A 13987-nucleotide genomic window follows, 5' to 3' on the forward strand; every position below is an offset into this window, starting at 1 on the left:
GCATTCCAGTCCCCTATAATGAAAAGGACATCTTTTTTGGGTGTTACTTCTAGGTCTTATAGGTCTTCATAGAACCATTCAACTTCAGCTTCTTCAGTGTTACTGGTTGGACCATAGGCTTGGATTACCGTGATATTGAATGGTTTGCCTTGGAAATGAACAGAGATCATTCTGTCATTTTTGAGATTGCATCCAAGTACTGCATTTCAGACTCTTTTGTTGACCCTGATGGCTGCTCCATTTCTTTTAAGGGAGCCTCTTGAGAAACCTATATGCAGGTCAGGAAGCAACAGTTAGAACTGAACATGGAATAATAACAGACTGGTTCCAAATAGGAAAAAGAGTATATCAAGGCTGAATGTTGTCACTCCGCTTATTTAACTTATATGCAGAGTACATCATGAGAAATGCTGGACTGGAAGAAGCACAAGCTGGAATCAAGATTGCCAGGAGAAATATCAATAACCTCAGATAGCAGGTGCCACCACCCTTATGGCAGAAAGTGAAGAGGAACTAAAAAGCCTCTTGATGAAAGTGAAAGAGGAGAGTGAAAAAGTTGGCTTAAAGCTCAACATTCAGAAAACGAAGATCATGGCATCTGGTCCCATCACTTCATGGGAAATAGATGGGGAAACAGTGGAAATAGTGTCAGACTTTATTTTTTTGGTCTCCAAAATCACTGCAGATGGTGATTGCAGCCATGAAATTAAAAGATGCTTACTCCTTGGAAGAAAAGTTATGACCAACCTAGATAGCATATTGAAAAGCAGAGACATCACTTTGCCAACAAAGGTCCATCTAGTCAAGGCTATGGTTTTTCCAGTGGTCATGTATGGATGTGAGAGTTGGACTGTGAAGAAAGCTGAGCACCGAAGAATTGATGCTTTTGAACTGTAGTGTTGGAGAAGACTCTTGAGAGTCCCTTGGACTGCAAGGAGATCCAACCAGTCCATCCTAAAGGAGATCAGTCCTGGGTGTTCATTGGAAGGACTGATACTAAAGCTGAAACTCCAATACTTTGGCCACCTCGTGCGAAGAGTTGACTCATTGGAAAAGACCCTGATGCTGGGAGGGATTAGGGGCAGGAGGAAAAGGGGACGACAGAGGATGAGAAGGTTGGATGGCATCACCGACTTGATGGACATGAATTTGAATGAACTCCAGGAGTTGGTGATGGACAGGGAGGCCTGGTGTGCTGAGATTCATGGGGTTGCAAAGAGTTGGACACAACTGAGCAACTGAACTGAACTGAGGGAATGAGTGTGCACTGAAGGGGTTAAAGAAAGGAAAGGAACTATCAAAGAGTCTAAGAAGTGACCAGTGAGTCAGGAGGAAACCAGGAGAATGGTGTCTTGGAAACCAAGTGCAAAAATTGTCTCAAGAAGGAGGACTTGTGATCAGCACTATCAGATGGTGCTGACAGGTTGACTAAGATGCAAATTGACCATTAAATTTAGCAACATGGAGATCATGATTGAACTTGATAATGTGTTTTCAGAGGAGCAGTAAGGATGAAAGGATTAAAGGGTCTTCAAGAGAGAATGGGAAGAGAGGAATTGGAGAGAGTGAATGTGTTTTCTTATCTTTCTTTCAAGGAATGCCACTGGATTTCTTGTTTGCTATGTGGTCCTTTACTTGGCTTCCCTGGTGGCTCAGATGGTAAAGCATCTGCCTGCAAACCGGGAGACTTAGGTTCAATCCCTGGGTTGGGAAGATCCCTTGGAGGAGGAAATGGCAATCCACTCCAGTACTCTTGCCTGGAAAAATCCCATGGATGGAGAAGCCTGGTAGGCTACAGTCCGCGTGGTCACAAAGAGTTGGACATGACTGAGCGACTTCACTATCACTTCCTCCACTTGTTTTTATTTCTTCTGAAGAGTTTGTAGGTTGCAAAGAAAGATTATTACACATCTGTGTTTCACGGAGGACTTCATATTTTGACAGGCTGCTCAACATGCATTCATGTATAATAAAAAATTTAGTCTATAAAATGTTTCAGTAGTTTCTTCTTGTAGTATTTTATATATCCAAATTGTTAAGATGTTTATTGGAATGTTGAATCCAAATGGAGTACCAGCACTTGTAAATGATATGGGGACAAAAGTTAGAAAATATAGTCTATATTAAGAACATAAGATTATAAGAAACTGAAGGGAAAATCCAGAAAATACTTAATGGTAGTTTTTAACACAGAGGTTATATACCACTAGATGGGCAAAAAAATTTCCTTTCCTTTAATGATAAATCTTACTACCTTTAATGATAGTACAGGCAGGAGGAATTGAATATATTTTTTATAGAGCCATCTTTTCTAAAAGGGGCATAGACAGTGCTTTTGGAGAAAGATGGAAAACTTTCTTGTGATTTGTTGGCTTTGCTTCATTTGAAATGACATGACTCACCAGTCCCTTGACAGGGTAGACTGTGTTCACAGAAGAATTATGGAATGTAGAACTTTAAAATAATCTCCCATAACTTCCAGGAGAGGACAGTGTTTCTGTTTAATACAGTGCTGATGTATTTGAAAAAGCTCTTTTACTCCATCCTCATTTGTAAAATACTTCAGGACTAAGAATTATTGTTTATATCACAGTGAAAATCTGGAAATGACAACATTTTGAAGTAGTAAGATATAAATAGGCTTCCCAGGTGCTCAGTGGTAAAGAATCAGCCTCCTAATGCAGGAGACGCAAGAGATGCAGGTTCAATCCCTGGGTCAGGGAGATTGCCTGAAGGAGGAAATGGCACCCCACTCCAGTTTTCTTGCTGAGAGAATCCCATGGACTGAGGAGCCTGGTAGGCTGTAGTCCATAGGGTCGCAAAGAGTTGGACGTGACTGAGCATCGGAGCAAGACATAAACAATGATTATATCAGTCAAAGAAATCAGAAGCAGTTCATTTTAGGCCCCTTCAGTAAGCATGGAGATGATATAGTAAAGTCTATAGGAGGACATGTCAGTATTAATCTTTATTATTATAAGCAGCACACTTTTGGTGCTGAGATCAGGAAGTATGATACTGTCTGTATTCAACATTGTGTCACGGCTGTGTCCTGGGGTAGACTCTCATGTCAGTGGGCTAGTCACGGGTCTTCAGGACAAAGGGATGTACATATTTCTGCTGAACAGGATATTAAACCTCACACACACCCTTTTCACAATTCAGGTAAAAGAAGACATACCTAATTAGAATAAATTGTCTCAAGTCAAAGGAAATCTTGTGTCTGTGTCACATAATTTCTGTCTTTTCGTTCTCTGATTCAGGAAACTTCGAGCCACACTAGATGAATATACTACTCGAGTGGGACAGCAAGCCATTGTCCTTTGTATCTCTCCCTCCAAACCCAACCCTGTCTTTAAAGTGTTCGGTGCAGCTCCTTTGGAGAATGTGGTAAGAAAACTGTGTGTGTTCTCAGATACCCTTTGCTTTCTGTGAGTTGTTGTTCGCATTCTTTTGATCCTTTGTCTAGCACAATAGTTATTTTATCTTCCCTTCATCCAGGGGTGGGAATTGAGACTGGTTTTCAAACTCCTTTATGCAGATCAAAGTAAAATGGATCATTTCTGTTTCTCCTTTTCATAGCAAGCTATTTTACCTCATCAGATGCAATGGGAAAAAATGATATTGTATTCCTTAAGAAACCAGTGCAAGATTTTGTAGGAAAATTGCTGAAACAAAATGGTATTTTCTCAAGATGTGAACTTCCTGAGGCATTTTACTGATCACTGATATCTGAATTGCGTATTTTAAATCCTTTTTATTTCTTCAAATAATTGATTTAATCCTTCAGTGTTGAAATATAGTTGAATATTTTGATTATATCCCTATCTATAGCTAACTTTATAAAAATAATATTTTACTCTTGGATACTTTTACTATGTGAATTGTTCTTTCTTTGGATAAAGTAACTTTAAATCATTAATAGAATAATGATCTGTCCAGAATTAAATTGCATTTTATTTTTACTAGGATAAAATTTCTGAGCTTAAAATGAATTAGATTTTCCCCCATACTGAACATAGATATTTCAAGAGTTCAGAATTAGTAATCAGTTGAGATTTTGTTTATTGTATTTTTTTCCCCATATACAGATGTTGTGATTCTTTCTAAACATTTTTGAGTTTGAGTTTTTCCTCAGATTCCTGAGTCCCTAGAATAGGACGCATATTAAGACCTTTCCTGAGAGGAGTGTGGTAGATGGCTTTCTAGTTCAAAATTATACCTGACTAACAAAGTAATGGAAGTGAAACCAGTTAATTCTGTTATAAACCATAATCTAAATATTATAATTATATTATTGTTAAAGATTTTATTTTAGATTGGAGCAGAAACAATCCACATCAAAACCCAATTCTATTCAATTTATGTGACATACTTACAGTGACTCACAAGTGTTTAAAGTAGCTGCAAATGATACCATCAAGAAAGTGAAAAGACAGTCTACAGAATGGGAAAGAAAAAAATATTGGCAAAATATATCTGATAGAAATTTGTATCCAGAATATATAAGGAACCCTTATAACTCAGCAGTGACAAGACAGTTAATCCAGGAATGCCCTGGTGTTCAGTGGAGAGGACTTCGTGCTTATACTGCAGCAGGCATAGGTTCAGTCTCTGGTCAGGAAACGATGACCCGGCAAGCTGTGCGGCATGGCCAAAAACAGAAAAAAGACAATTAACAGAATTTAAAATGGCAAAGAATCTGTATAAATATTTTTCCAAAGAAAATATAGAAATGACCAGCAAGCACATGAGCACTTGATAAATAACTTAATCATTAGGGAAATGAAAAGCAGAACTACAGAGAGATACTTCATGCCCACTATGATGAATATAATTTAAAAGATGGACAATAATAAATGTTGATGGGGATGTGAAGAAATTGGAACCCCCATACATTGCAGTTAGAGATGTAAAATGATGCAGCTGATTTGGAAAACAATTTGGTAATTTCTCAAAATATCAAAAGAACAGTTACTATATAACCCAACAATTCTACTCCTACATTTACACAAAAGAGCTGAGAATAAAGCTTATACATACAGTGTTCATAGCAACAAAACTTATATATAAAAACCAGTGCACTATATTTGTAGAAGCATTATTCATAATAGCCACAAAGTGGAAATAACCCAAATGTTCATCTGCTGATGAATGGATAAAAAAAGTTGTATTATCCATCCAGTATAGTATTACTTAGCAATGAAAAGGAATGAAGTACTGATAAATGTTACAATGTGGATGAACCTTGAAAGCATTGTGCTAAGTGGAAGAATCCATTCATAAAAGGCCACACAGTGTATGATTTCACTTATGGGCAGTATCTGGAGTAGTCAAATCTCAAGAGACAGAAAGTAGGTTAGTGGTTGCCAGATTTGAAAGTGGGGGGGGAATGGAGGAATAGAAAGTGACAGCTAGTGAGTTTGGAGTTTCTTTCATGGGGGATAGATTATAATGATGCTTACGTGACCGTGCAAATATTTAAAAGAGTAAATTATACACTTCAAATGGGTGAATTGTATGGTATTGTATGGTAGGTTGAATAATGAGTGGCCCCCAAAGATACACAGATCCAAATCTTTATATGACATAAAAGATTTTGCAGGTGTGGTTAAGTTAAAGATTTTTGAGATAATCCAGATCACCCTGGATTATCCAGGTAGGCCCTAAATCTAATCACAGTGTCTTTATGTAAGAGGGAGCCAAAAGGAGATTGATACAGAAGGTGGAGATGTGTCAGCGGAAGCAAGAGGTTGGGTGCAAGGAACGGGTCAGAAGCAAAGCAGTATGTGCTCAACAGCAGCTAGGCAGGATGAGAAAATGGTACCTCCCCTAGAGCTTCCAGAACAACCAGCCCTGCCAACAACTTGGGCCTATGAAACTAACAGAATGAATTTCTGTTGATAGAAGCCACCAAGTTTGTAATACTTTGTGGCAACCATAGGAAGCTAATATGTACGGCATATTAATTATATTTCAATAAAGCTGTTAAATTTTTTTTTGTTTTTTTTTTTATATTACTTTCATCTTTTTTTTTTTTTTAATATCGATGCATGATACAGGATGTTTGGGGCTGGTGAACTGGGATGTTTAAATTTTAAAAGCAAAACAATAAGCAAAGCAAATGTCAGACAAATCCCTACAAAAATAAATCATGGATCACAGCATTAATATCAGACAAAGCCAAATTCTCAAGACAAATGAGTCTTAACTGAGGACCATAGGTCCTTTAGTATTGATAAGCAGTATAAATTTATAATGAACCTTTTATGTCTCAACATTAAAGCAAAGAATATAGATCAAAAATTAGTAATGGGAGGAAAAAAAATAGAAACCACAGTGGTAGTAGGAGTCTTTAATATCTTTGTCACTCAAGGAAGAAAAGTATAAATAAGAATATAGATATCTGAAGAATAGAATTAATAAGGTTAATATAAAAGGTTAACATATTTAACATTGATACCATACTAAGGGAGAATATACCATATTTGAAAAATTACATGAATGGATTATAAGAATTGACTCTGTGTTATTATTAGGTCCCAAAGTAAATTTTAATAAATTGTAAAGATAAAAAATTACACAGGTCATATTTTTTATTAAAGAATAGAAAATTTAGAAGTTAATATAAGAAAGATTGACAAAAATTTTCAGCCACATGGAAATTTAAAAATACCTTTTACTGTAGTAGTTTTACAATGTTGTGTTAGTTTCTGCTGCTGCTGCTGCTAAGTCGCTTCAGTCGTGTCCGACTCTGTGCGACCCCATAGATGGCAGCCCACCAGGCTACCCCGTCCCTGGGATTCTCCAGGCAAGAATACTGGAGTGGGTTGCCATTTCCTTCTCCAGTGCATGAAAGTGAAAAGTGAAAGTGAAGTTGCTCAGTCGTGTCTGACTCAGTGACCCCACAGACTGCAGCCCACTAGGCTCCTCCGTCCATGGGATTTTCCAGGCAAGAGTACTGGAGTGGGTTGCCATTGCCTTCTCTGGTGTTAGTTTCTGCTATACAGCAAAGCCAATCACTTATATGTATACAAAAACACTTAAGAGAAAAACTTAATCTGCGAACTATTTAAAAACAAATTTTAAATAGCCTTAAAAATTATGATCTAAACAGATGCTCCAAAGCATGTTTATTGCCTTTATTTTTTTTCTATGTATACAAGAAAGAAAGAAAAGAAACTTCATCTGAGAAAGATATACAGTAAGTAAACATGTAGAAGGAATTAATGATTTTGTAAACAGAATTGTTATTTAAGAAATGGTACTATGAAAAAGTTCTATGAAGAAATGGTACTATGAACAGTTCTATGAAGACCTGCAAGACCTTCTAGAACTAACACCCAAAAAAGATGTCCTTTTCATTATAGGGGAATGGAATGCAAAAGTAGGAAGTCAAGAAACACCTGGAGTAACAAGCAAATTTGGCCTTGGAGTACAGAATGAATCAGGGCAAAGGCTAATAGAGTTTTGCCAAGAGAACGCACTGGTCATAGCAAACACCCTCTTCCAACAACACAAGAGAAGACTCTACACATGGACATCACTAGATGGTCGACACCAAAATCAGATTGATTATATTCTTTGCAGCCAAAGATGGAGAAGCTCTATACAGTCAGCAAAAACAAGACCAGGAGCTGACTGTGGCTCAGATCATGAACTCCTTATTGCCAAATTCAGACTGAAATTAAAGACAGTGGAGAAAACCACTAGACCATTCAGGTATGACCTAAATCAAATCCCTTATGACTATACAGTGGAAGTGAGAAATAGATTTAAGGGGCTAGATCTGATAGACAGAGTGCCTGATGAATTATGGACGGAAGTTCGTGACATTGTACAGGAGACAGAGATCAAGACCATCCCCATGGAAAAGAAATGCAAAAAAGCAAAATGGCTGTCTGAGGAGGCCTTACAAATAGCTATGAAAAGAAGAGAAGCGAAAAGCAAAGGAGAAAAGGAAAGATATACCCATTTGAATGCAGAGTTCCAAAGAATAGCAAGGAGAGATAAGAAAGCCTTCCTCAGCGATCAGTGCAAAGAAATAGAGGAAAACAATAGAATAGGAAAGACTAGAGATCTCTTCAAGAAGATTAGAGATACCAAGGGAACATTTCATGGAAAGATGGGCTCAGTAAAGGACAGAAATGGTATGCACCTAATAGAAGCAAAAGATACTAAGAAGAGGTGGCAAGAATACACAGAAGAACTGTACCAAAGAGATCTTCACAACTCAGATAATCACGATGGTGTGACCACTCACCTAGAGCCAGACATCCTGGAATGTGAAGTCAAGTGGGCCTTAGGAAGGATTACTATGAACAAAGCTAGTGGAGGTGATGGAATTCCAGTTGAGCTATTTCAAATCGTGAAAGATGATGCTATGAAAGTGCTGCACTCAGTATGCCAGCAAATTTGGAAAACTCAGCAGTGGCCACAGAACTGAAAAGGTCAGTTTTCATTCCAATCCCAAAGAAAGGCAATGCCAAAGAATGCTCAAACTACCACACAATTGCACTCATCTCACACGCTAGTAAAGTGATCCTTAAAATTCTTCAAGCCAGGCTTCAGCAATACGTGAACCATCAACTTCCAGATGTTCAAGCTGGCTTTAGAAAAGGCAGAGGAACCAGAGATCAAATTGCCAACATCCTCTGGATCATGGAAAAAGCAAGAGAGTTCCAGTAAAACATCTATTTCTGCTTTCTTGACTATGCCAAAGCCTTTGACTGTGTGGATCACAATAAACTGTGGAAAATTATGAAAGAGATGGGAATACCAGACCACATGATCTGCCTCTTGAGAAATCTGTATGCAGGTCAGGAAGCAACAGTTAGAACTGGACATGGAACAACAGACGGGTTCCAAACAGGAAAAGGAGTACATGAAGGCTATATGTTGTCACCCTACTTATTTAACTTATATGTAAGGTACATCATGAGAAACGCTGGACTGGAGGAAGCACAGGCTGGAATCAAGATTGCTGGGAGAAATATCAATAACCTCAGATTTGCAGATGACACCACCTTTATGGCAGAAAGTGAAGAAGAACTAAAGAGCATCTTGATGAAGGTGAAAGAGGAGAGTGAAAAAGTTGGCTTAGAGCTCAACATTCAGAAAACGAAGATCATGGCATCCGGTCCCATCATTTCATGGGAAATAGATGGGGAAACAGTGGAAACAGTGTCAGACTTTATTTTTTTGGAGCTCCAAAATCACTGCAGATGGTGATTGCAGCCATGAAATTAAAAGATGCTTACTCCTTGGAGAAAAGTTATGACCAATCTAGATAGCATATTCAAAAGCAGAGACATTACTTTGCCAACAAAGGTTCCTCTAGTCAAGGCTATGGTTTTTCCAGTGGTCACGTATGGATGTGAGAGTCGGACTGTGAAGAAAGCTGAGCGCCGAAGAAGTGATGCTTTTGAACTGTGGTGTTGGAGAAGACTCTTGAGAGTCCCTTGGACTGCAAGGAGATCCAACCAGTCCATTATAAAGGAGATCAGTCTTGGGTGCTCATTGGAAGGACTGATGCTAAAGCTGAAACTCCAATACTTTGGCCACCTGATGCGAAGAGCTGACTCATTGGAAAAGACCCTGATGCTGGGAAAGATTGAGGGCAGTAGGAGAAAGGGACGACAGAGGATGAGATGGTTGGATGGCATCACCGACTCAATGGACATGGCTTTGGGTGGGCTCCGGGAGTTGCTGATGGACATGGAGGCCTGGCGTGCGGCGGTACATGGGGTTGCAAAGAGTCGGACACGACTGAGCGACTGAACTGAACTATGAAAATCTAATGAAATAGATAAACGAGCATACTAATTGAGAAAAAGGATGAAGAAAACAAATATACAGTCTTAGAAGTGAGATGAGTTATAGTTGCAGATAAAAAATAGATTGAACATTGTAAGGAAATGCTATGCATTAATTCTCTTCTTTAAAAAACCTCAACCAAGTGGATAATGTAATAAAAAAATAACCAAATATATCCAAACCAGTAAGACAATAAACACATACAAAATTGAAAAAGTAATTAAACCATATCTCTCAAAGGGATACTACACTCCTGATTATTTCGAGTGACTTCCGTTAAACCTTCAAAGTATAGAATATTCCTTAATCTTATATATATATTGATATACAGGGTGGTATTAAAGAATCAGAGCTCATATTTACTGTAATCAGTTATACAGTATACTCTGCATAATCTCATATTAGTAACAGTAAAAGAAATTATTTGGATTTTATAATAATGTCTAACATTTACTGAATGCTATGTTCTAGGTTATAAGTTATAAGCAGTTTTCATGTATTATCTCATTAAATATTATTAAAACTCTGGTATTTGCATTTTGTCCTCCTGCCTGAAGCCATCATTAACCTTTCTTCTTGCTCTTTTTTCTGGAGGCTGCTGGGAACTCTGGAAGTTTTAAATTCCATAGGGCTGTTCATCTTTGGAATATGGATTTCAGACTCAAAATTATCAGTTTTTTACAAATTTGTCAAAGGAGAATTGAAAATTTTACTGGGCCCTCTAATAGATGGTATTGAAGCTTTTCTTATGGTTTCCAGGTTTTCACTTATTTCTCTATGCTGTGTTCTGCCCATATTACATCCTTGCCCACAATTGGATTGTAAGTTTTAGACAAGTTAATTGAATCATGCACATAGGTTGGTGTTAATGTATATAGCTAAAAACTTCACTTTGGTGAAAACTGTGTTTAAGTTTTGATTTTGTGAGTGATTTCCCACACTGATTTTTCCTTTATGTGACTCAGTGCCCTCATGTGTGAAATAAAGATAATAGCAACCTCACTGGGGAGAAATAGAAATTAAAGTTTATTATCTTTCTCCTATATGTAGTCTTTATGAAGAACTGACATGAAAGGAATTGAACCTTGAAATCTCAAAAGACTTGGATGGAATTCTTATCTCATACTTTGTATCTAATGGGAATTGGTAAATGGTAGATTTTAACGTTGTTGAGTCGTAAGAACACTCTCTTTATGACTTACTGCTATATCACATATTTCCTTGAAATCATCCTTCTGCCTTCGTTTAATTCCACCTTCCCAGTAGATAAGTTGACTCTGGAGTTGGTCATGATTTCTTCTTCTAAGACATTCACTTATTTAGGTAAGTTTTTAAAAGATGGCTTCAGGTTGCTTAAAACGTGGAAGCATATTTAAAAAGTAATAAAGTAAGGGACTTCCCTGATGGTCCAGTGGTTAAGAATCCGAGCTCCCAATGCAGAAGGCATGAGTTAGATCCTTGGTTGGGGAACTAAGATCCCATATGCCACATGACACAGGCAATAATAATAATAATATAAAAAATAAAGTAAAAGCCCTGTTGCTTGTTTATTAAGTTATGCAACAAATGGCTAAGACTGTTAGATATAAAGTATGAGGTAAGAATTCCATCCAGGTCTTTTGAGATTTCAAGATTCAGAACAAGGGATCCAAGGGGTTGGGGAAAAAGAGATCTGGACTGAGGCAGGAGAGGAAAGAGGCTGACATTGGGACTGGAGAGAGAAGAGGATGAAGCCAGCAGATTCTGTGGGCCACAGCTTGTGGCCTGGCTCTGTGCCAAGTGTGCTTCAGGATCCCTGATCTGAAGGCAGCCCTGTGCTTGGGCATCTCTTTGTTAGATTCATCAGATGACAGTGTATTTTTAATCACAGAGGAGCTCATAGGTAAAAAATAATTTTAAAAATCTTTTTTGAGACCTTCCTGAAGATTCTTCTTTTATCCAGAAAAGCAAATGTGCAGAAGGATTTTGATATCTTGTCTGAGATTATTTTTGCAACCTCAGTAAAGGCCCATTGACCTTATGGTTGTAGCAACCAGTTCCTAAATCCTCAACAAGCTCATTCTGTGCCCAGAACTCTTAAGTCTCCTATAAATACCCTAAACTCAGCATCGCTGGTAGTTATGAGAATGTTTTATCTGTACAAGTCTGAATATGTGAAATGTTTCGTAATGTATGTTAAAAGGTCTGGTTCCTGTGCTCAGTGATGTCATAACACTGGTTGTGTGCAACATAGACCAGAGTAAGTGACACACGATTGTTTGAGTCTGTTGGCATTTAAAAGAGTAAAAGAATTAGGGCAAGAACACTTGGGAAGTTTTCTCAGAGAAAGTGGGAATTGAGTTGGTCTTGAATAATGGATAGTATTTGAATTAGAAACAGAATTAAAGACCCAGAGATAGAAAGTGTGTTAGTCGCTCAAGTCATGTCCAACTCTTTGCACCCCCGTGTACTGAAACATGCCAGGCTCCTCTGTCCATGGGAATTCTCCAGGCAAGAATACTGGTGTGGATTGCCATTTCCTTCTCCATAGAGATAGAAAAGAACTTGCTATATGCAAAAGTTAGTGAGGAGGCTGGCCGGCTAAAGAGGAAGGATGGTGAACAAAATTGCCTAGTAGGACTCTGGCTTATACATGGGGAACTCAAGAGGGTGCTTATTCTCATAATCTACAGGGCTGAGCATGCACGGCTGTAGTTGGTGGCCTTGGCAGAGAGTATTGGGAAAGCAAGGAATGATCAGAATGGTTGAAATGCAATCCTGTAAGAAGTGGGGCACTGTAGGACTATTTTTGAGAAAAAAGGATAAACGATCGGAAGTGGCTGAACATACAGGCTTTGGAACTACTTAAAAATTAATTTGACTTTCTGCTATATTCCTATATGATTTGGGAATGTTACTTAACCCGAATTTTCTTATCTGCAAAATGGATATAATGGTAGTTTCTTTATAAAACTGTGTGAGAATTAACTGAATGTATGCAGTGCTTGACACACAGCAAGTATTCAATAAATGGTATTTTATTATATCAATCTTTCAGAAATTTTAAATGGCAGTAGTATAGAGAATGAATTGAAGGAGGAGAGCTTGGTAGGCAGACCAACTGAATTTGTTTTTAAGTGGTTTTTAACTTGAATTGTGAAACCAGTTAGTTGTCAGTGACATATTGGTATGAAATAACAAAGGCTTTAGCTGTGGATTTTGGAATAGAAAGTAGAAGTTTCTAAAACAAACCTGTATTTCATCATATCTGTGATACCATGAGTTATAGGATGCACCATTATTTATGTGCCACAAAGAAAGAAAAAACACTGATAAACTTTGACATAGCGCTTACTATCACTTAGAATTTTTATTTTATACTTATTGAAAGAGCTTTTTCAGGCTTACTTAGACAGCTTTTGATCATACTGCTTTTGTAAATATGTAAAAAGGAAAATTTAAGTGAAATAAATTTCCAATTTCTGAAATTGTTTTTAACTAGTCCTAAAACTTTTTCACATTCAGAGTCCAATTCTGAATTACTTCCTGTTTCAGAGTCATCATTGTCTGCATGGTTGCATGTAATATATTGTCTTCCTTACCATCAGGAGCATGGGTGATGCTGCATTTCTGTAAAAAGAGCTCTGCTATTGTCTCTGAGACTTTTTCTCAGCTGTGACAAGTTTGATGCTGGTGCTTTTTGGTCTTACGGAAAGATCACTGGTAAAGTTATCAGACAACACCCAAGGTTCACATTCCGTTCTGAAATGGTGCTAAATGGTTTGCTGATTGAAAAGGCCTGGGGGTTGCAGTTGTGCCTCCATAGCAACCATGTTCACTTATGTGCAGGCCATGACTGCTGTGCCCCATACCACTTTGTCTATAGCAATTTTAAGAGGTATCCGAGTTTCCAGAGGAATGATAAATGGTGGGGGGTGGGAGGGAGATTATCTCAGGATTGATAAATTAGGTAGAATTGAATGCTAGCTTTATAACTCTGGGAAAGTTAGTTAACTTTACTAAGCAAACTTAGAAATACTGTGGTCACAACCTGAAGTTGTAAATTACTCTGAAGGATGTTCTCCCAGCATTTTTTTTAAAATCAAGATATAATGGATAAATTTAGCAAAATGCCTGGATCTGAATTTCTGGAATTCTACTGACCCATAAAACGGCTGAAATTGTTTGAAAC

The 13987-nt window shown here is 37.8% G+C and overlaps 1 protein-coding gene across 7 annotated transcripts in view; it reads left to right on the forward strand.

The window, feature by feature from the left end:
• The window catches only part of NRF1 (nuclear respiratory factor 1), a 130754-nt gene that overhangs the window by 55635 nt on the left and 61132 nt on the right, over positions 1-13987 (forward strand). For all 7 annotated transcript variants that reach the window (XM_019959069.2, XM_019959072.2, XM_070788158.1 and 4 more), the window contains one exon: positions 3264-3390. In XM_019959069.2, the coding sequence (XP_019814628.1) occupies positions 3264-3390 (127 nt within the window). The remainder of the gene's footprint in view (positions 1-3263; positions 3391-13987) is intronic.

This window comes from Bos indicus, chromosome 4 (assembly GCF_029378745.1).
Source record: "Bos indicus isolate NIAB-ARS_2022 breed Sahiwal x Tharparkar chromosome 4, NIAB-ARS_B.indTharparkar_mat_pri_1.0, whole genome shotgun sequence".
In the NCBI taxonomy this organism is placed as follows: domain Eukaryota; kingdom Metazoa; phylum Chordata; class Mammalia; order Artiodactyla; family Bovidae; genus Bos; species Bos indicus.